This window comes from Equus quagga, chromosome 7 (assembly GCF_021613505.1).
Source record: "Equus quagga isolate Etosha38 chromosome 7, UCLA_HA_Equagga_1.0, whole genome shotgun sequence".
Classification (NCBI taxonomy): Eukaryota; Metazoa; Chordata; class Mammalia; order Perissodactyla; family Equidae; genus Equus; species Equus quagga.
Genome location: NC_060273.1, coordinates 67,204,813 through 67,227,566, shown reverse-complemented (window position 1 = coordinate 67,227,566; position 22,754 = coordinate 67,204,813). Strand labels below are relative to the sequence as shown.

Sequence of the window (22,754 nt, the reverse complement as noted above, 5' to 3'; positions counted from 1 at the left end):
GGTGTTCTCGCCACACACAGTCTGTGGAGTATTTTGGGAACCTTCTGTAGGAATTGTGCTAAAAAGATGAAAAATATTATCATTATTATTATTATTTTTTACATCCTTTAAAATGGGGCCTTTCTAAAGCCACCAAGGCACCCTCTCTCTGATTGCGTTTTTGCGAATTTGTTAGCTGTCAGCCATCTCTTGTCAGATCACAACTTTGATGGCTCCCCGTCCCTCCTCAACTGTTTCACGCTGGAAGCCTAAAATGTTCAAACCAGAAGAGACCTTGGTACAGGCCCCACATTTTCCGGATGGAGATGGGAGCCCAGGGAAGGAAAGGAACCAGCTAATGCCACTGCCGTGGGTGACAGGAAGCGGGGAGCACAGGTCTTCCCAGATCTGATCCCTTGTCCTCTTTCTTCCTCACCCAGGTCTCTGAGGTCAAGTGGACCTACAGCGTGTCAGAGCCAGAATAGTCTACAGCCATCACCTAATCTAGTCTCATCATTTTACAGATGAGGAAACAGAGGCCCTGAGATGAAATGGACTTGTCCCTCAAATTGATGTTGGGATGGGTGGTTGGACCCTGTCTCTTGCCTTCCACTGAACCAGAACTGGAACTATCTGGCCTGGGGGCCAGATCAAGCCCAGAGACGCTCCTCTCTGCTATGTTTTCCTTGGCCCTTGCAGAGAAGATACACTTAATATTTTAAAAAACACAAAATCCATATTTCTGCTTTTTTTTAAAAAAAATTAGAAGATCTGGCCACATGGGGCCTACATTTCCTTATGACAACAATCAGCTGCCATGGAGGGCTAGCAACCACTTTGTGACAGGGTGTATACCCTCTAGCTCTCTTTGTCCTCACTGCCCTCTCCCCAGCCTGGCTCATTGCATTCATTTCCCTGCTTGGCCCAAGGAAGCATTTGCATTTGAAATCCCTATCCAATACCATTCTCCTTGATTTGTGGTGTAAAACCAAAGACTAATAAATAAATCTCAGGCCATTTTGGCTACATGGTAATGGAACTTAAAGTACGCCAAATATATGAACCAGGATGGATCGTGATCGATCTTCAGAGTAGATGCCCTGCCGTCTCTGGGGCACAATTGGAGCAGCATTAGGAGGACTTTGCCTCTGGCCTGTCAACTGCCTGGAGTCTCGCCATTAGACACTCATCCGTTTGGACTTAAAGGAACACCCATTGTCAGGTATCCCATTTTAAAGTGTGAAAAGTCTTGAAAGAAGATGAATCTAACCTTTCTTCAATGTAATAGAATGGAAAGGGAGGCTACAATAGGGGTGCTGATGTCTAGTCCCTGGTGTGCCAGTTGCTATGTCCCCTGAAGAAAAGTGTTTCAGTCTCAGCACCATTGACATTTTGGACCAGACAAGTCATTGTTGTGGGGGCTTCCTACTCCTGACCCTGCCTCTTCTAGGTTTTCCTGTTCCCCTACCCTCTCTTCCCAGTCTATACCACAGGCTCCAGGCATCTGGAGCCACTAGTGTCCTCTCCTGCCACGAGCCCTTGCACCCTCTTGCTTTGCATGTCTTCCCTCAGCCCTCACTTTCTGCCTGTAATTTCCTCCTTCATGGCTCAGCTCTTTGGAAGCTTTGCTGGCTCCCCGCAGACAGACGCGTTGGTTGTTTCCTACTTTGCTCCCCCAGTGGTGTGCATATCTCTATCAGAGCGCATGACACGGTCTGCTTCGCCTAACAGTTGGCTGGCTTCATCTGCCTTCCTCTTCTGCTACATTCGCTTGAATAGAGGAGATGGTGCCTGATTCCTTTCCAGATCCCCCAGCAGCTGACTCCCTGTTGGATACAGACTAGGTTCTCCACCAATGTTTGAACTGAAGAGACTTTTGAAGAGAAACGGGATAAACGGTTGAACCTAGATGTAACTTGACCTAGATGCCCAAGTTTGAAAAATGTAAGCTCCATGTTTGTTTAATGATTGAACAACTATGTATTTAATAGGCCAAGGGGAGCCATTGACCATATTTGAGCAGGGCAGTGACATAGTTAACGCTGTATTTTAGGAAAATCCATCTGACTATATGATTTATAATGATGGTAGAAAATGCATGGGTTTGATGCCTTCAAGCCCCCTTCCCCCAAAATAAGCAAAACAAGTCTTACTTATTAGAGGTGGGCATTGAGGTTTTCCTCATTAATCCTTGTAAAGGGTTTTGAGATCTTCCTCTGAAAGGTGACAGAAAAGTGCGAAGCTTTCAGTGACAGCCTAATTATTCTTATTACCAGGCACAAAGCTCAGAGAACTTAAAAGATCCCCAGGTACCATTCAAAATAGTAAGAGACAAAAATGCAAACGCAGAAATGAAATTATAAGATGGAATCATTGCATCATGGACTCTAAATGTTGGCAGGAACCTTGGAGGTGATCTTCCCTGATCTGTTCTCCCACTTTCCCAAGCGGATACTCACACTCCCTCTAGAATGTCCCTGCCCAGTGCTTCCTGCTGTTGGAGCCTAAGGGTTCAGAGCTTGGGCCTGATGGTAGAGTTTCCTGCTTTCAAACCCCCAATCTCTTCCCTGTTAGCCATGCAACTTGGGTACATTATTAGGCCTCAGTTTCTTTATCTATAAAATGGGGATTAGATTACCCCGCAGGTGTTTTTGCATGAGTAAATGATGTGTGCGCATTGCTCAGCATGGTACCCGGCACATGGTAAATGAATAAACATTAGCTTTAAAAATCATGTGAGTTAATTACTATATGTGAAAGTGCATAGCAAATCATGAAGCATCTGCCCTCTAGGTTGCTCCTAGCTGAGGGCCTCCATGGAACACAGTCAGATATTTCCTACAAATCCAGCCCTCGTAGCTGTCCTATGAGTGTGTGTGATTATGCAATCTTTGTGAGAGAAGTGAGGCGTTTGGGGGTAAAATGGCCTAGTCAAGTAGCAAAGCAAAATCTATTCTCCCTCATTCTAACTGAGCAAAGGTGGATTTCCTTTTCCTGAATTATCATCTTTTGGGTGGGAGTTCTGTCCAGGCACGTGAGTCAACTGGTAATGCCCAGAGCATTCAAGTTCGTAAGCTGGTCCTGAAGGTCCAGACTCCATCTGAGTAGGTCTATGTCTTTATGATTGAAACCCCGGGGCCTCAGTTGTTTACATCTGTAAAATAAGGGTCTTGGCCACTTTACAGGGCTGGTGTGAGGAGAGAACGAGATAATGCTGTGAAGTTGCTTCAGCAACTGTAAAGTGCTCTCTGACTGTTAGTGACTGCTACTTTGCAACCCACGTTATTTCCCCAAACACAGCTGTTCTCTCTACAGGTTCTTTCAGCAGAAGCCCCTGTCCAGGAGGGTCTGTGGAGTTCCAGTTTACACCAGACGTGATCAGCGGCCGGAGATAACTGGAAGAAGCCTAAATCCTCTCACTAGAATCCCTGCAAAATGAGTCATGTAATTGCTCTGTGTAAGTATCCTTAGCCTTTATTGTACACCCACACGGTTCTGATGCTATAGACTCCTGTGGCATGCAGGGAAAGGGGGAAGGGGCCCATTTTAAACGCCTAGGATTTAAGAGACCACCAATTCTGCTTATAAAGGCAGACAGGGACAGCCAAAGGTCCAAGTCAAGGCACCTGCCAATCATTCCAGATCCTTCGGTTTGTCTTTCTGTCATTCTTCCCATTAAGGGCTGTGGGACTTTTTTTCACTTTAAAGCTCCTAGGAGGGATTTCTAGGGTCTTCCCTCAGGAATTAGTTGTAGGAATAATTGGGCCAGTGGAGTGCAGGAGATGTATCCAGCACAGCCCGTGTGCTCCTAGAAAAAGTGACCTAGATCAAGCAGTGGGTGGATGGAGGACTATTATGGGGACCCCCTGCCACCTACTGACTTACAGCTGAACCCACATTCCCAGTAGCATCTGCCTGGCTGGGGGCTGGGCAAGGGGGGCAGAGAGAGCTGAGGAAGGCGGGGGAAGATGAAGGGGACTGCGGGGTTGTCCCTTTCAGGACGGAGCTCCCTGTATCACACCCCCTCACCCACCCACCCATCCATGGGCACACACAGAAAGGAGCATAAGGTGAGGATGGGGAGGCAGGGGCTGAGCACGAGAGGAGGTCAGCTGTGGAACTCTGAGCTGGCTCCATGGATATTAGCATAGAGCTTGCTGCCTGTGTGAGTGTGAGGGGGAGAGCGAGAGAGAGCAAGGGAGGGAGAGAGAGGCAGGCTGCGAGAGGAGAGGAGAGGAGAGGAGAGGGAGAGGGGGAGCGAGCGCTCCAGCTAGCATGAGGACGGGCTTCTCTCTTCCGTGCTCAGTTAATCTGGCTGTCAGTTGGTGTTAACGCTGCAGTTTAAGTGCTCGGATTCCAAGGGAAACAGACAAACCTCGCAGAAGGAAGGAAGGAAGCAAGCGAGGAAGGAAGGAACTGCAGGAGGAAAAGAACAGGCAGCACAGAGAGAGGAATAAAGGGAAGGGGGGAAAACATCAAATCTATGATTGGACCTGGGCTTCTTTTTCGCCAATGCAAAAAGGAATATGCAGCACATTTTTGCCTTCTTCTGCACCGGTTTCCTAGGCGCGGTAGTAGGTGCCAATTTTCCCAACAATATCCAGATCGGTGAGTGAGAGGGGCAGCCTGGGGAGGGACTTTCTGGATCTGGCCAGGTTTTATTTGGGTTGGGGGGGGGGTCCTGTGTCCCCCCGCCCCCACTGTGGGCTGTTGTGCTTGGCTATCTATTGACAGCTGTGATGGGAGGAAGACTTGGCCGCCAGCACAGGGAGGGGGCTTCTCTTGATCGCATGAGGGGCAGAAGGGAAGCGTGCACACACACACACACACATACAAACACAGGTCCTCACACACCACTCACACTCTAGGCATGAGCATGTGAAATGGAGGAATCACTGCTTTGGAGGAAAAAAATCAGGCTGTAGCAAGAAAAGAGGTGGTGGGTGTTTAAGGAGTTAACTCTGTTGCGTGGTCCATGGTGCCTGATTCCATTTATCGATATACATATGCGTGGTGTGTGTATTTATGCGTGTGATTATGTATTAAATATGCACATATATATTTCATTGAGAGAGGGGTGATTTCTTAGCTGGGGCAGAGGAAAGAGACCCTCTAAAAGAAGGAGTGAAGGGTGCTGGGTTTATTGCAGCCACTGAAATAATGCCAAAAGGCCCCCTACTCTAAGTCAAGGGAGCTCTCTCTCCTGCTCTGGGCTCCTCTAGCTGCCTTCCCGCTGCTGTCTGCCATGCTGGGCTGGTGGTCCCCACTCCCCCAGTCCTGGAACTTTCTAGCCTGCCTTTTCTCTATTCCTTCAATCGTCTCCTCCTCTTAGATTTTCCATGCACAGACACTGCCCACCTTTTACACACATACAAACACACACATACATATGTTCCTCTCCCCTCCTCTTAGCTTTCCCTATCACCGGGCTCCATCCTCTCAACTTGGAGGCAGGTTTCAACATGCTGCATGCCTTTTTGTTCCCGATTTCCCCTTCCCGGCTGTCATGCTTCTAAAAGGACCCCCATCCTCTCTGTATTTACGAGGCAGCTGACGGACATTGCTCCTCCTCATAATAATGGGTGAAAGCAAAACAAACTGGAGCAATAACACCAATAACAGCGTGTGTCCACAAGGGCTCAGGGAATTCAGTGTGACTGGCATCTTAGTGCTATTTGTGTCCCGGAATCAAGCCAGCTGCTTTGCTTGGAGGCATCTTGGTTGGTTTGGTTCTGTTTTCTCTCCCTTGATGGGGACATCGCTCCATCAGGGAAAGTTCCTATTACTGGTTGTCCGTGTACTTCATGTGAGTGTGTGTTTCTGGGGGGAGGCGGTGCAGGTGGCATTTGGTTGGACACACATGTGCTGCAGTATCAGTCTCTTCTGGCCTCTCCAGCAGGCTGGCTCCGAGGGAGGTTGGGACAGCCATGGAGTAACTTGCTTTGTTTCCTGACACCTGTTAAGCTACATCCTGAAGCGTGCCTGTGTATGTGTGTTAGTGCCTTTTACACACAAAACAAAACTTCCTGCCTGGGAGACACTTCCCTTGCAGCCCAGCCTGTAGCCGCCTACCTCCCCCCATCCCCCCTTTCATTCACTGCAGGGTGAAAGGACTGGGAAGTGTTTGGGGTGTGGTCAACTAGGGGGGAGGGGGGAGTATCAGAACCAAGAAGGAGTTTTTGGTTTTTACTCTTTAAAATGGAGGCATATGCACATGTGTGAATCACCTGCTCTTACGTCCAGCATCGTTTATGTCGGGACCTACATGTTGTCCATACTTTGCTGATTGGAAATGCTTGTCTTGAGATATGTGGATTTGCTTTTTCCAAGTGTATTTGTGTGCATCACCTTGGTTATAAATGCATGGGGGTGTTTTGTGTCTGTGTATATGTTTGCTCATGTATCTCTGCAGATTTTTCATCCTATTCAGCCCCAACTTGCTTGTTCAACTGATAAAATCATTGTTTTTGTTTTCAAAGAAAAGGTGGAAACATTAAATTGTAGAACAGATGCTGAAAATATCACCGCCATCAGGTAGTACTTGATTCTACTTGTACGATCTCTCACAAAAGCCTTACAATCCCTTTATTGGTTGTACAAAACAAACACGGCCCCACTGTAGAAGAAGTTAGAAGTGTATTACATCGGAACTGTGACTCCTGTTGGATCCAAGATAAACTTCTGTGTAAACATTCATTATAGTTCAGTCTCTGGAAAAAGCTGATTTTAATTCACAGACGTGTATTTTAATTCATCTACATGTCCACAGGAAATACAAGGGTGAGACGTATACTCTAGTTTCTTGGAACAGAAGCCCCGATAGGCACCTTTGTTGTGCTTTTTACTAGAGTAGAATGTTTGTATCCACTTGACAGTCTTAAGCCCCCACATCTTTGAAGCCAAGGTTCTCCCATGGAAACACACACAATGGCAATCCCTTATGTAACCAGTCGTTCCTAGGTAGCTGAGATTATGAGTGGCAAAAGAAGCAGCAAAACACTTTGCAGAAAATCAAGAGTTTTCGGAGGAAATGAATAATAAACCTTAGATGTGGTAGCATAGTTAAACTGCATGCAGATCTTGACAGGTCAAAGACCAGAGGTGTCAAAGCAAACGGTTGTAGCGCTGGAGAAGCCCACAGGGTCCCAGAGGTGATTTCACTCTACAACATTTATTCACTACTTCCTGTAAGGCCCTATGGTGAGAAATGGGCCGACAGGAGAAAAATGAGACACAATAAGAGCTTATGTGCATACAAGTTCAGAGGCCCCCCAGGTGGTTTGCCTAAGGGAGGAGGAAGAGAAATGCCACCATGCTCCTGTTTCCTCTGACCTGAGCTGAGTTGGGGGCAAACAGTCAAAAGTTTGGGCAGAGTCATAGATGTTAGAGGCCCTTGTCACGTAAAAGCTTATCTGTAGAAGTTTAAACCTCAGTGTCCAGTTGAGTCTGTTTGAACCATCATCCCGTTACTAAAGGCTACAACTAGTGAGTTTGCACGGGGAAAAGACAAGGGCCCATCTAGGGTGGGCTGCTGAGGAATTAAACCTGTCTCTAGCCCAGATACCATGTTGCATTTTCTTTCCTCCTAGGGGGATTATTTCCAAACCAGCAGTCACAGGAACATGCCGCTTTTAGATTTGCTTTGTCGCAACTCACAGAGCCCCCAAAGCTGCTCCCCCAGATTGATATTGTGAACATCAGCGACAGCTTTGAGATGACCTATAGATGTAAGTAATTGCTTCTATTTCTGAGATTTTTTCCTGTGATCGACCAATGAAAGGAGGACCTGTGAGTAGGTGGTGGCGTTGCAAAAATGACTTGAGTTGTCATTTGTCTTCATAAGAGAAAGCCCTTCAAGAAAAAATTCCAGAGCCTTTTGAGTGATTCCATCAGTTGGTATTTTAGATCCTGCAATGCTTCAGAAAATGAATTTGCTTTTTCGCTGTCAGCTAACTTTAAATGCCAGCACGATGGGTACTTGGGTTGACTGCATCGCCCCTACCTCGCCGAGGTTTTCTCATTCACTTGAGAGAGTTTCACACATAGGAGACTTCTGAGAGACGTAGGATTAAAGGTTCTAACTTGGAGAATGTGGTTTAATGCTTACACCTTTCCTGTGCACAAGTTAAAAGGAGAAAATGTCCCTGTAGCTTGGTAAAAAAGGATCTGTGAGAAGTTATATATCTGGCTTCCCACTTTGGGAAATGACCAATAATTATTTTAAAATTGTGCCTTGATTATTTCCAAAACGCCTTGACGTCACTGACCACTTAAGACACAGTTTGTAGGATGGCCTTTGAGCATAAAACAGAACAGAAGTGACCTCAAGAAGGAGAAGGGAGAGATAAATCTCTGATGTCTGAAATGAATGAGTTATCAAATATGGGCAACAAACATCATTCTGAGTTTTTCTCATGACTAGGACTGAAAAGGAAACCCGTGCGGTTGCATGACTGGGATTTTATGACAGATGAAAGCATAAAAATTAATCACTAGAGACATTTTCCCTCCGGGGATTAAGCTCAAGTAGGAATTTATGGCATGGAAGTAAGAGCTGAATGGGCAAGACGAACTTGAGACTCAAAACCGGATTCAATTAGCACCATCGGCTTTGTGTGCCACTGTGGACTTGGTGACTTCTGCTGAGCTATGGACAGTTGAAGGCAGAGACCATGTTCCTTCCTCTCTTTCCCATGTTCCCTCATGGTGGGTTCTCAATGATTTGAACTGAATGTGCTTTGAAGACTCATAGTGAGAATTCAGAATTCTCCCTCTTCCTAAGACCACTTGTAAGATAAGTTGATATGAATGCCAAGAATTATAATTATACCAGATTGCATTTACTGAGTACTTTACTGTGTGTCAAGAACTATGATAAGTATTTTATAGACGATTATAGTAATGCTCATTATCATTTATTGAGTATCTACTATGGCCCATGTAATGCACTCATTGCTTTTTATGTGTTAGCTCATTAATCCTCACAGGTAACCTGCAGAGCACTGTGTTATCTTCTTTTTAGAGACGAGGAAACTGAGACTGCAACAAGTTATATAACTTTCCCAGGATCACCTAAGAAGTAAATGGTGGTCTTGTGACCCTAATGTCCATGTTCCTGGCACTGTGATAGATACACTGATCCTTAGCGTAATCTGATCAATTATACTGAGATTACCCAAGACACAAAAAGGAGTTTTCAAAGTCTTGTAAGGCAGTGGCCTGATAAAGCACCTAAGGCAAAAACCTTGTACAGCGCTTCAAATTGTAGCTGTGATTTTGCACAAAAGTGACCCATTGAATAAGTAAAATAGCAATTCTGCATTCTGGTCATGCTAAGGTTGAAAATTTTGTCTACTGTGTTACTCATTACCCTTAAAAAAGAGCTGAAATTTAATTGTTGAATCGTAGTTCTGTGAAATCATCTCCCTGAAAAGCTAGAATAATACTGGTAGGTGTTTGGGTTTCAGATAACCTCCCATTCCTTTTGCTATGGCTTTGGAAAGGGCCTTTGAGCGGAGCATTTGGTTGTGCGCATCAACATATCTAAAACCACCTGAGATTATGGATAATCTTTTGCATGCATATGCTAATTTATTTCCCTGGGAGAGGCTCCGTAGCTTTTGTCATACTCTATAGCTTTTGTCATACTCTCAAAGGAGTCCATTACTCAAGAAGGATTACTTGCTTAGGGAATCAAGAAGAATAAATGGCTGGCATGTGTATTCATTCATACTGCTGAGAACTGTCTACAGCAGAGCTTGGTGGAAAGAGATGTTAACTGCTCTCCTAGTGTAAAGATGTTGACTGGCAGGACAAGATAATAAGAGACCAAAATAGAGAGGAAATGTTCTAAAGCAAAAGGTGGTGCTTCTGTACCGTTATCTTAAACATGTAAGACTTGATCTCTAATAGGGTTGTTGGCCATTTATTGGGGAGATTGAAATATGATATAGGCAACGTTATCCTTTGTGGTTAGCGAACCTGGAGTGAACGGATTTCAGTTCTGAAACTTGATTCCTGCCATATACCAGGGTACAGGTTTCTATGAATTTTAAATGTTTCTTCAATGCTGGTAACTGAGATGGACATTGGAAAAACAGAGATGATAAAAGGCCCTTGCTCTCAAGTAGCTTACAGTCCAGACACTGCTCTGGGGATTTGTCTGAGAAGCAATAGTGTTACCTTGTACTTAGACCTTTAGTTTCTTCTGTTTAACTCCAAGATCAGTGAGGGTACTGCACGATTTGGGTAGTAACGTTGGCATTGTAATTCCCTGCCTGCCTGGAGGATTTTCTGTTAACTTTCATAGGAGGCTAGGAACTTTTGGGGGCTATGTCCACTGTGGTCCATTGGTGTGGGGAAAATGCATCTGTCCCAGTTTCAACTGAGTAAAAATTGTCTAAGGGAGCAGAGAGGTTTTAGGCAGGATGCGTTAATTAATCATTTATGGAAAACCAAGAAAAACTTTTTAGTCAGATTTAATTTTATATGTTTTTCTGAAATCTGGGCTAGTAGTTACCTTAAATTAACTGCCCCAGTCTTACTTCCAGAAAATAACCAAATCTTTGTTTTTTCATAATTTTTGCTATTTCGTAATTTTGCTATCCTGTGCATTTTGCTATTCATTATCCTTCCACCAGAGGGTGGAGAAGGGAAGAGAGAGGAGCTATTCCTGCTAGATATGTTCCCAACAGGGGATTAAAAGGGAAGAGTGGTGTTTCCAGGGTAGGAGATACAAGGCAGATGGCAGAGGAGTACTGCTAATACCTCTGGCAAAGATGGGAGTTTGGTGTCTTCTTTGCAATCAATCTTTCTTGCTTTCCCGTCCATCATTAAAAGATAAAGTCATTGAATCAGCAACTCAGTCTCCTCTGAGCACTCTTCCAAGCCTACACGGCCAGGAGTTGAGGCAGGAGTTGAGGAGAATGTCCATAGAAATGGTGGTTACTGACCAGCTATTCATCTTATCTTGGTGCCTTTGTGGTAAACATAAATAAAGGGAGAGATGAAATACTGATTGGGATTTCTATTAGAGGTCTGAGGAGCATTGTTGCAATTTAATTCCTACCTTTTCATTCACTTATCCATCCATCCATTCAGCAAATACATGCTGAATGCCTCCTTTGTGCCAAGCACTGTGCCAGGTGCTAGGAACATAATGGCCAACGAAGAAGACACAGCCTCATTCCTCGTGAGGGTTACAGTTTAGCCCAGAGGTCCTCAAATTTCAGCGCACAAAAATATTCACGCAGGGAGCTTGTTTAAAGCATGACTCAGGGCAGACTCTAGACTTCCTGAATCAGAATATTCAAGAGCTGGACCCGGGGGGTTCCATAGTGGTTAGTATGGGGATCACACTCGAGAAACTCTTTAATCTAAAAGTCTTCCATTCCCTTAGCAAGCGTCTTTGAGCCCTTAACCAAGCCCAGGCATGGTGTTAAGCACTAGAAATGCAGACAAAAGTAAGACACGTTCCCTGCCCTGGAGGACTTTATCCCTAGTGAGGCCGACTGTCCTATAAAGAGAAAATTAAATTGTAATGTTGTAAGTGTTATAGCAGCGATTTGTAGGGAGGGTTAGCGGTGTCTTGAGGGGTGGGGCTGACCTCTCAGAGGGTGGTGGTTGAACTGAGTCTTAACGAGAAATAGAAGTTTTCCAGGAGGACCGGGTGAGGGGGCTGGAAAGGGATGAGGCGGTGTGTTTCATAGAGGGAATGGCATGTGCAAAGGTAAAGAGGACACTCTCCCTAGTTCTTCCCCTGTTCTGATCTCCCAGGGCACTCCATACTGGGCTTCTCACTTGCCGTTTTTGTTTTCAGGGAAAGAGTCTCCCTGAGCTCACATCTGTTGTCAATCTTCCTCTTTTGTTTTCTTCCTCCCCAAAACCCCAGTACATAGTCTGTCCTGGTTGTAAGTTGTTCTAGTTCTTCTATGGGAGCCGCTGCCATAGCATGGTAACTGGCAGACGGGTGATATGGTTCCGTGACTGAGAAGCGAACCCAGGCTGCCAAAGCAGTGAGCACCGAACTTTAACCACTAGGCCACCAGGGCTGGCTCTGCCATTTTTCCAATATTGCGGAAGGGGTCACCAGATGGCTGTCCACGGCCAGTTTCAGTACAGTGTTTAAAAATCATGAAATTTAGCATCAAAATTTGGATATCTTAGCTCTCTTTGAAATTTTAAAAGATCTGGCAACACTGGACCCTGGGTCTATGTAGCTATGATTTGCTAGGATGGAGCAGGGAGCGCCACATCTAGATGGCCTCCTTGCCAAGCAGCCCACTGCTCTCATTTTCTTTACCCGCTCAGCTCCTGGAAGTGTTGAATTATCAAGCCCCATTTGCTTTATCCTGCAGTGTTGCCTGGGTTGGATGTTTATAGGTCGGCTCTACCACAAGGATGTGAACTGCTATCCAGAAAGACCATGTGTATCTATTGCTTGCTGTGGCTGAGAACACAGGGCATAGGGCTATCCCCCAACACAAGTGAACAGATGTCTCCAGGAGTCAGGTAATCACACAGCATTAAGATGCTGACAGCCTACCTGACAGTCAGTTAGAGGGTAGTGTGCCTAATTACAGGGGGTCTCCCTCTGTTGTGGCCCTACTTAGGAAGCCTAAGGGCATTCTAACAGGACTTTAGGCATGGGCATTAGATGGATGGCTTTTTAGCTCTTGCCTGAGCATCCCTCATCATTTTCAGAGTTCCAAACTAACAGTCCTCAGACTTGTTTTGCTTCACCTGCACAGTGCTTTTCAAATTTGGCATAAAAATCCAGATTTCTGGCTGCTCTGAAAAAACTTAAGACATCAGTCAACTCTAGACCCATGTTCCTGCTCAGCTTCTATTGTCTAGAGCTGAGAAGTGTTGCCCTCTTTAAGGCATCAACTCTCAAATTTACCAAAGTCCTCGCCACTTTCTATTGTACATGTGGTCACTGTAACAAAATCATGCTGCTTGCCCAGGCCTGTAAGTAAGCCAATCTGCTTACACCTGATTTACATCCTTCAGCGTCTGTCATTTCATTATTTCATTCTGATAATATCTATTCTTCACTCTGTAACAAACAGTTGAGGAGATAACAAATGTGTAACTCCTGCTCTCAAAAAATTACTCTGTATATAGTAATAAAAAGCATGGAGGGCTGGTAGTAGGGTAAACAAAGATTATTTTAAAGACCTATTATATGCCAGATACTTCACATATTTTGTCTTACTTAAGTTTTAGAGAAATCTTGAAAGATTATTGTCCCATTTTATAGGTGATACTACTGAGACTGAGAGAGATTAAATGACTTCTCCATATTATGCAGCAAATAAGAGCCTAAGCTAGTATTTGAAGCCAGCTTTGGGGACTCCAAAACACGATGAGCATTTACCCTTTCAAGATATATGATGATATGAACACAAAAAAGTGAAACATCAGGAAAAGAGCCCAACACAAGAAGTGCCACAGTAAAGTTTATGATTCAAGATTAAGAGCTAAGACTTCCCAGATAGAAGGTATACGGCTGTGGCTAAGGAAGACTTCTTGTGGGAGGTGGAACTGCAGCAGGCATTGAAGGCCGGAGCAGATTTTGGTAGTGAAGTGAGAGGATGATATTTTGAGTGGGTAAAATCACCATATCTCTCTTCCCTCCTCTCAACCAGTCCGGCATGTGTTTCTTTGGGCGGAGGTGGAGAGTTCGAAGTTTGTCTTCTGCATCAACACTGCACTCTCGGTTAAATGACAGATGTCTGCATTTCTCTGGTTGATGTTACAATCTGATTGTGGCTCCTCCCTCTTTACCCATGCCCTCACCTTGAGACACGCAGGCGTCAACATGTGTCTGCGGTTAACTCTTGGTTCTTATTATAATATGGACGATCGTAAGCTTTTTTATGCAGAAAGCATTTGTGAGCATTGCTTCCTTTGATTAGTTTGAAGACTTCTGCTGAGATGGGTGAGATTACTATTCTCCTCTCAGACGCTCAGGATAAAGTAGTCATATGGGACATTTGGGAAACTGTTAAGATTCATTCATTTGCTCATTCATTCAAAGCACTTTCATTATTGCCCTCTCTGGAGCATAGGTACCATTACTTCCCCCTTCCATACCCTTGCAGACAGCATTCATTGATTACAGAATTCTTTCCTACTGAATCTAGACAGGACCTTAAATTCTCTCTCGTCACAGCATTCCATGCGGCTACTACAAATCAGTCAGAGTTGAAGTTGATACAAGAAATAAAATCCATTTGCCATTACAAGGCATTACACTAGGAATTGAGGAAAATAAAATGCATTAGGCATTGATTCTTCCCTTAAGGGGCTCAGGAGGAAATAGGAATGCACGGAAAAAAACCCTGATATAATGGAGAGCTTATTTTTCTCTCTGTCTCTCATACACATACACACAGAGAGATGGAGTGAAAGTATACTGGGTTGGGATTTGAAAACGTGGGTTCAAATGCTGGACTATCTTTTCGAATCATTCATATGTGACTTTGAGGAAGCCCCTCCCCCGATGCTAACTTATAAAATGAAGCTCATATGATCTCTAAGAAGCCTTCTAGGGCTATATTTCTATGATGAGAGTGTATGGAAAACTCCAGGGATAAACGATTAAGAGAAGATGCTCTTATACCATCCTTTGGTTGGAGGGAGGCTCAGTAAACAGATTGAGAATCTAAGGGAAGCTCTGAGCTGTCCCCTCCTACAAAGTTGCACATTTTGCACACAAATGCAGGGGTGTTAAGCCTACCACGGGCCTCAGGTGCATTCATCCAACATTCAACAAGCATTTATGGAGTGCTTATTGTGAACGAAGACAGAAAGCAGCCCTGTTCTCATGGAGCTTACCATCTAGTGAGGGATGCAGCTATCAGTCAAATAATCATACAAATGCGTGTATCATTATAGGTTGTGATAAAGACGTGAAAGAAAGGGGCATGACTCAATGGAAGCACATTACAAAGGAACCAGCTCTGGGCAGAGGGATGAGTAGGTGTTTGAGCTGAGAACTGAAGGCTTTTGGTGATGTGGTGGTGGGAACAGGAGGAGTATTTTAGAAGCTTCCTTGGCAGAGCGAGGCCTGGTGGTGGGGAAAAGAGGTGGGGGGAGTGTGGGGCTGGAGAGGGTGGCAAGGGCCAGGCCTGGTGGACCCTGTTATGGATTTTGATCTTTGGCCCAAGAGCTGTGGGAAACCCACTGAAGGGTTCAGCGGAAAGGTGCCATGTTCAGATTTCTGTTTTCTCACCAGGAATCAGAGGCTTGAGAGCACTTTGCCATTTTCATGTTCCCTGGAGACTTTTTGCTTCTGTAGCAATGGACTTTGTTCCTTTACTCCCGTTGCCAATTTGGGATGGAGTTTGGCAGGTGGGCAGAAGGATGGGGACAGATGTGGGGAGGAGGGGAAGCTGATGACTGGGTGTAGGGATGAGTTGTCTCATGTGGCTCTGTGGTGTACTGGTGGGTGTATTCATGGAGATTGGAGGCTGGTCCAGCACAAGCCCTGGGAATCTGGTGAGCATGTGTGTGGAGGCAGGGAAGCATCTAGAGTCCCTACTTATTTCATCAATAGGGAAAGCCACACACAATGAATCTTGGTCTCCAGTCAAACCAGACAACTCAATGGTCTTCACATTCACACTGCTGTTTCCTCCACTTGCACCTACAAACTGCTCCTCACATGTTCCTCTGTCAAAATTCTGTCCTTCTGGTCTGTTGTGGGTCTTATATCTTCTTCTCCAGTAAGCCTTCCTTGCTTCCCCATGTTCACACTCTCCTCTGCCCCCTCGGCCCTTTGTACCTTCCCGATAGCAGTTGTCACACTTAGCCCTGGATTTGAGTCATCTGGCCCCTTGTCTTATCTGTCCAACTGAACCAGCCAACTTGGGGGCAGTGGCCTCGTTTTCTTTAGCTTCCCGTCACAGTCTCCATCACACAATAGTGTCATTGGTACTAGTTGAATGAATGAATGAATGCATAGCTGGATACTACATAACATCAGTGGCAATGATGAGAATAAGTCTGAGTTATTGCTGTTTACGGAGTGATGCTTTGATATTATGAGTTTTAAGAGTTCCAGCAGGCTGTGTTGTAAATTCCTGTGGAAGGCTATCATAATTGTGTTGCTAGAAAGTGATGGGAGTGAAAACCAGTTGTAAGTCAAATCAAAAGCTCATTCCAGCTCCTTCTGGACTATTGTCAGGAAGGGTCCTAAATAAGGTAGAAAGCTCCATTTTCTAAACAAAGGATTTCTGGCTCAAGGTTGTGACTCTGATGCCTTGCATGGCTTGTGCAAGTCAGTGCTTTTTTTTTGAACCTCAGTTTCTTCCAAATGAAGATAACAATTATATTAACGATAAGTGGTTGTTATGAGAAGGAGTAAATGAACTTTCCACTCAATAAAAGACTACAAGGCAGGTACTTTAATTCTCCCCTTTTCACAGATGAGGAAACCGAGCTCTCAGAGGTGGTGGTGGCTTGTGTGTTTCTGGCTCCATCCCTACACATCTGAGGGCTTTCTTCATCCGTTGACAGCTGTGTCTGTCGCTTCCCTGTGGATCCTGTAATTTCCCTGCCCGTGGCAGTAGCCCTCCTCCCCTGGTGTCAGTGTTTGCTGCTTTTGTCACACAGTCCTCTGTACTTTTCAAGTGGCCTGTGCTGCTCTGTGCCAGCTGCAGTCAAGGTGTGCAGTGCAATGAGGTTACTGGAAATCTCTGTCCACCCCCAACTGCTCTTGTGACTTTGGTGTGTCACAGCTCGCTGTCCAGAGAGCACAGGGAAGCCCAAGGTCATGGGAAGTCCAGATCTCAGAGGACACAGACAAAATTGGGGTTAACGAGGCAGTCAAAGGCTAATGAAATTGACACCCAATGGTTAAACCTGTTTCTGTATGTTTGCTATGCAAAATCTCTAGGATGGAAATGAATTTTTTGGGAATAGCTTTCATTTTGTGTACAAAAGTAATGTGTGTATTGTAGAAAGCAATGGGGACACAGACACCAAACAAACTAAATTTTTTGCAGTTACAGTACTAAAGATAAACTTTCCATCTTTTTTCTGAACGTATCAATTTACAAATTAAGAATAGATTTATAGTACTGTCTTATAACATGATTTTTTTCTCAGTATAACACATATGTTGCTTTATTACACATTCATTTTTAATGTCTTCCTAAAAGCCCGTTGTACATATGTATCCTAATTTATTTAATCCGTCTCCTTTTATTGAACATCATTTATTTTTTCCTGAAAACAATGCTATGATGATCTCAATAAAAGTTTAATTGTTTATATATATTATTCTGATTTTAAGAGCATTATAGACCAATAGTGCAATTTCCAGTGAGATTTAATAGAATAATTAACGTATACAGGAATTGAAATAATTTGTTTAATGCCTGCTTTGACATTGACTTGCTGTGTGACCTTGAGAAACCTTTGTGTCCAGTTTAGTTTCCAGATGTATACTATGGGATGATAAAACCAGATTCTCAGGATTATTAGAACAGGCAAACGCTATTACTATATGAAAAAGCTTTGAAAAATCAGAATTAGTAGGCAAATGCAGGGCAATATAATTAACTAGGCTTCTTATCTATTAACATAAACGCACTATAAGTACAAAGTGACTAATTAATCTTTAGTGTTTTCCTATGAGGGTGGTCATTATCTATGAATGAATCTATTTTGTGGATGAGGGAAATTGAAATCTTAAGGAGGCTAAATTTACCCTGGGTCCAAATATGCAGCAACACTAAAGCTGAGAGCATTTCTTTTCACTTATGATTCAATCTACAAGATTGGACTAAATGTGTGGGCCGGAGAGTGTCTTTGGCTTAAGAAATCATTGTTTATAGGGACAAGGGGGCAACTCTGTTTGGGCAGTGAGTAGTCAGAAGTCTTTTGGTGTCGAGTGATAGAAACCCAACTAATTGGAGAGTTTTAGCTTCAGGTGCAGGTAGATTCATGGGCTTGAACGATATCATTAGGACTGAGATACACCCTCTAGATTTTCAGGCTTCACTTTTCTCTAAATTGGCTTTACTCTCAGGTGTATATATGTCGTATATCAGATTCCATATGTCAGCCTTCACTTGCCCATCTCAAAGTCCAACGGAAAGAGAACTTCTCTTTTTCATCAGTTCCAGAAAAGTCCTGGGCCTGATGTCACTGAATAAAAATCAAGACACATTCTCATTTGACATGACATAGTGGCCAGGATATTGTCATCTCTTGGTTGATCTAGGCCTGGTCACGTGATCATTCTTAAGGCTTAGGGTGGGGAGAAGGACCAAATGGATTGTTGGTTTCAATCAGCCCACCCAAACTACATGGACGTGGCGGGTAGGAGTAGTTCCCCAAAGGAAGTCAGGATGCTATAACCAAAAGAATGGAGATTTGATGCTCAGTAGGCAAAAAAATATAGACGTCTTCCCATGGCACATCTCTTCAGAAGGGAAAATTCAGAAAGGCTGGAGCTAGACCAAGGGTCAACATGCTAAAAAAAGAGAAGAGCCACCAATAAGAGAAGAGCATACAGGGGATTCTGGTGGGTAAAGTATGATCAGAGGTCAGTGTAGGCAAAAGTTTTGAAATCCGGGCAGACTGATGAGTTTGTGAAAGCCATGAGGAGTTTTTGATAATCCCCATCCAGCCAGGAACAAACCTGTGTTCATGGAACTGTTTTAGGAAGTGTTATCCACCCACATGGATGTCACCAGGGTGTGTCCCTTTAGGCCACTCTTTGACAGAATGCTGGGGATGTCAGTTCTAAGATATCTGGTGATCCTGAGGTACCTATTCTCTCTCCCAGTGACCAAGACATTTCCTGCTTTACTCAGACACTCAAGCTATTGTGCACAAACTCTCTAACAGTCCCAGTTGGAATCTTGGCTGCAAATCTGATGAGCCCACACCACCAGATGGTAGGTTCTTCTAATTGGTTCCATCCCTTCTAGTTTTTGGCAGGGATGAAGCCTTCCTTGTGCCTGAAGAGGGAGGACAGAGAGAGCCAAGATGAAATGAAGGAGGCTTTAACCTCTGTTAAAGGGGCAAAGATCTTAAGTTAGTTCCTGTCCAAGGAGAATAGGATGGCATGGTTCTTTTGCATTAGGTCATGGATGCACAACAGACTAAAATCCTGAAACTAAAACTGATGAGACACAGGATTGTAATGACTGGAAAGTGGTTTAGCTAGAAAGGTCAACCAATCTAGGGGAGGGAATTCATTGATTCAATCATTGATATTTATGGAGCATTGTGGCAGATTAGCTCATTATTTGGCAATTGTTCATCTCTTCCCCAGACTCCTTGGGAAGAGTATATCACCCTGCTCATTAGTTTATGTTTGGTCATATGACTTGCTTTGGCAACTGGGATATCATTAGGCATATTTCAAGCAGAGGCCATGAGAAGAACATGCCCCTGAGAGCCTGCTTGACCAAGAAGAAAGAGATATACAAAAAATAGAGGTGCTTCAGTCAACCCGCAGACTTGAGTCCAGAGCAGAGCTGCCCCAGTTGACCTTCAGGCCTGTGAACAGGATAGTAAGTGCTCATTGGGCATACCACTGAATTTGGGAATAGTTTGTTATGCCACAACAGCTGACCAATATAAGCAACCACCATGTGTTCTGCACTTCACTAGGCACAGAGGGAACACTGGAGAATGGCAGATATGGTCCTGGTCTCCATGGATCATATATTGTATAAGGAGATAGGAAATAAATATATCTACAAATTAAAAAATAATAGAGATCGTTACTAGGATCATAAAGAAACTAGGATGTGTTGACAAATCTCTATGGTAGAAGAGAATACCTACCTTAGATTAAGTGGTCAAGGAAGGCCTCTCTCAGGAGGTTACTTCTGAGCTCAAATATGAGTTGGAAAGGAGCTGAGCAGGACTACAATCCCCTGTGGAATGTGAAAAATCAGCCCTATGGGGCAAGCTGGCATAAGAATCTTGATCTAAACAGGGGAGAATGAGTGGCCCCCAAAAATTCTTTGCAAATAAGCTTGCTCAGTTGTCCTTGGGCAGATGCTGGCTTCTCTCCACCATGTTGTATATACAAGGGCCGACAAAGACATGCTTGCTTCCAAGGCAAGACAGCCACAGGGCGTGCAAGCCATTTAGTACAGCGGAGACAGGGTAAGTCTTCCCAGGGCACGCTTAACAGAGAGGTGATGGAATTGGCTATCCTTCCTGTCTTCGCTCCAGAATAGTCAGAAGCTGTTGCTGTTGCTTCTAAGGATGGCAGGAGATATATGTGTGTGTGTGTGTATGTTTGTACATACATTCATTCTTTCACAGAGGAGGGAAATGAACTAGAAGTTTTCTAGATCCCCTTCCAAGTCTGTGATTATAAAACTTAAGGATTCTGGGATTTAATTATGTTTGAAGGAAATGTTAAATCAAAGAACTTCATCTTAGCTCTGCGCCAAACTCCATTTGTTAATTGAGGTGGTTAATTAGGGCAGAGTCTCTCTCCAGCAAGCGGGATAAGCTTCAGCCATCCCTAGCCTAACTGGTAAAGCCTATGACGGAGTCACAGCTACAAGGGAGGGCAGAGAACATCTGATGTAAACCCTCTATCTAATCTGTATTCCAGATACTTGAAAGGAAGAGTGTTTAGGGGTGGGAGGCTCATAAGGGTCCATGTGGAGTCTAGAATCCAAATGTTTTATTAGCTTTGGGAAAATTACTTAACTTAAGCTGTATTTACTGCCTCTTCTTTACTCCAAGATCATCCTGAATATCTTAAAATATGGTTTCTACTCTGACTATTCTAATGAACCAATTCCTCCAGGGTTATGATGGATTTCTCATCAGCAAATCCAGCTGTATCATGTCTTTGTTTCTTGTAGCCTAAGGCCTCCCAGGATCTTCACACCTTTCACTGAGAACCCATAGCTTTGTAACGCTATCTTCTTTCCACCATCACCACTGGGGCTGTCTCTGATCCCTTCTGCTCATTTCCCCCAAGATGCTGGCCTTAACATTTTGGGTTCAACATATCAAAAACAGAACTTGGCATCTTTTCTGCCAAACCCATTGCTCTTACCTCACTTTATTTCTGTTGAATCACTCAGGCTCAAAATGTCGGTGTCTTATTGGACTCCTTGGACTCTGTCAACCTCTTCATTCAAAACATGTAATGTGTTGCTTTCACCATCACTATGACTCTTGAATCTGTCCCCATTTTTCTTCTTTTTTTTACTAGATTATGCCTTTAGCCTTCTGACTAGCCTCTCTATGCTATAATCCACTTGCCATGTAGAGGATAGATCAATTTCTTGAAGACCATTTATAATCATGGAACTTCTCTGTCTTAAAAAACTTGTCAATGGCTCCCCATCTTGTTTTAAGTCCAAACTCAGCCCAGAATATGAGTCTTTCAATAATATGGTCTCAGTATGTGTACATTTTGAGACTTACCTGACACTGTACACTCTATGTTCCAGCTGAAGTAGGCTACCCAGTGTTGTCCCAAACAGGCCTCTCAATCTCTCATTGCTTTGCATTTGTTCATGCTCCTCTTTCCATCTGACATAGTCCTCACCACCAACTGCTAACACTTCATTTATTCAGTCAGCTAGTATTGACCGAGCACCCACTCTTTATTAGACCCTGGGGGGGATATTACGGAGAAAAAGTCAATAAATTCCCTGCACTCTTGGGGTCTGCATGCTAGTGAACAAATAAATAAATATAATGATTTCAAATAGTTGCTAAATCCTCCAAATATAATCAAATAGAGTCATGGAATGGAGAGCAGGCTAGAGAGCTGCTTTAAAGATTTTATTTCTTTCCTTTTTCTCCCCAATGCCCCCTGGTACATAGTTGTATATTCTTTGTTGTGGGTCCTTCTAGTTGTGGCATGTGGGACGCTGCCTCACCATGGTCTGATGAGCAGTGCCATGTCCACGCCCAGGATTCGAACCAACGAAACACTGGGCCGCCTGCAGTGGAGCGCGCGAACTTAACCACTCGGCCACGGGGCCAGCCCCAAGAGCTGCTTTAAGTGAGTGGTCAGCCTAGGCTTCTCTGAATAGGTGATAGTTTAACTGAGTTTTGTCATGACCAATAGAGCTTCCTGCTATCATGGGAGACATTCTATATCTGTGCTATCTAATATGGTAGCCACTAGCCACATGTGCCTACTAAGCATTTGAAATATGGCTATTATGACTGAGGAACTAAATCTTTAATGCTATTTAATTTTAAAAAATTTAAGTAGCCACATGTGGCTAATGGCCGTCATATCAGATGGTGCAGATTTAGACTCTAGAACTTTCCAGACAACAAGATTAGTCAGTATAAAGGCTTTAAAGTGAGAATGAGCTTCTGTATTCAAAGAACAGCGAGAAGGCCGGGGGACTGAAGCAACTGAGTAAAGAGTTAGGCAGAGTGTTTTGCAGCCGCTGATAAGGAATTGAGATTGATTTTGAATTCAATAAAAATTACTAATGGGGTTTAAGCTTGGGAGTGGGTGATCTGATTGACATTTTTAAAAGATCACCATGTTTCCTCTGTGGAAAAGGGAGAAGTGATAAATTGACCTGAAAACAGTGTATATCAGTCAGTTGTTGCTGCATAACAAATAACATGAAAATCTTAAGGGCTTATACAAAACCTTTTTTTGTTTTGAACCATCAGAGTCTGCAGACTGACTGTGGTTCACCTGTTCCAGGCTGGATCAGGCTGGACTCCAGGAGGGTTAGTTCAGCCTCAGGTGCTGTTGTGTTGGGGATGAGGTTAAGGGGCAGCAGCTACGAAAAGACCTG

The 22,754-nt window shown here is 44.0% G+C and overlaps 1 protein-coding gene across 1 annotated transcript in view; it reads left to right on the top strand.

The window, feature by feature from the left end:
* Window positions 1–4,432: 4,432 nt before the first annotated feature.
* The window catches only part of GRIA1 (glutamate ionotropic receptor AMPA type subunit 1), a 285,987-nt gene continuing 267,665 nt past the window's right edge, over window positions 4,433–22,754 (top strand). The window contains exons 1-2 of the mRNA XM_046667310.1: window positions 4,433–4,587; window positions 7,569–7,706. Coding sequence (XP_046523266.1) covers window positions 4,506–4,587; window positions 7,569–7,706 — 220 coding nt within the window. The 5' untranslated portion in view covers window positions 4,433–4,505. The remainder of the gene's footprint in view (window positions 4,588–7,568; window positions 7,707–22,754) is intronic.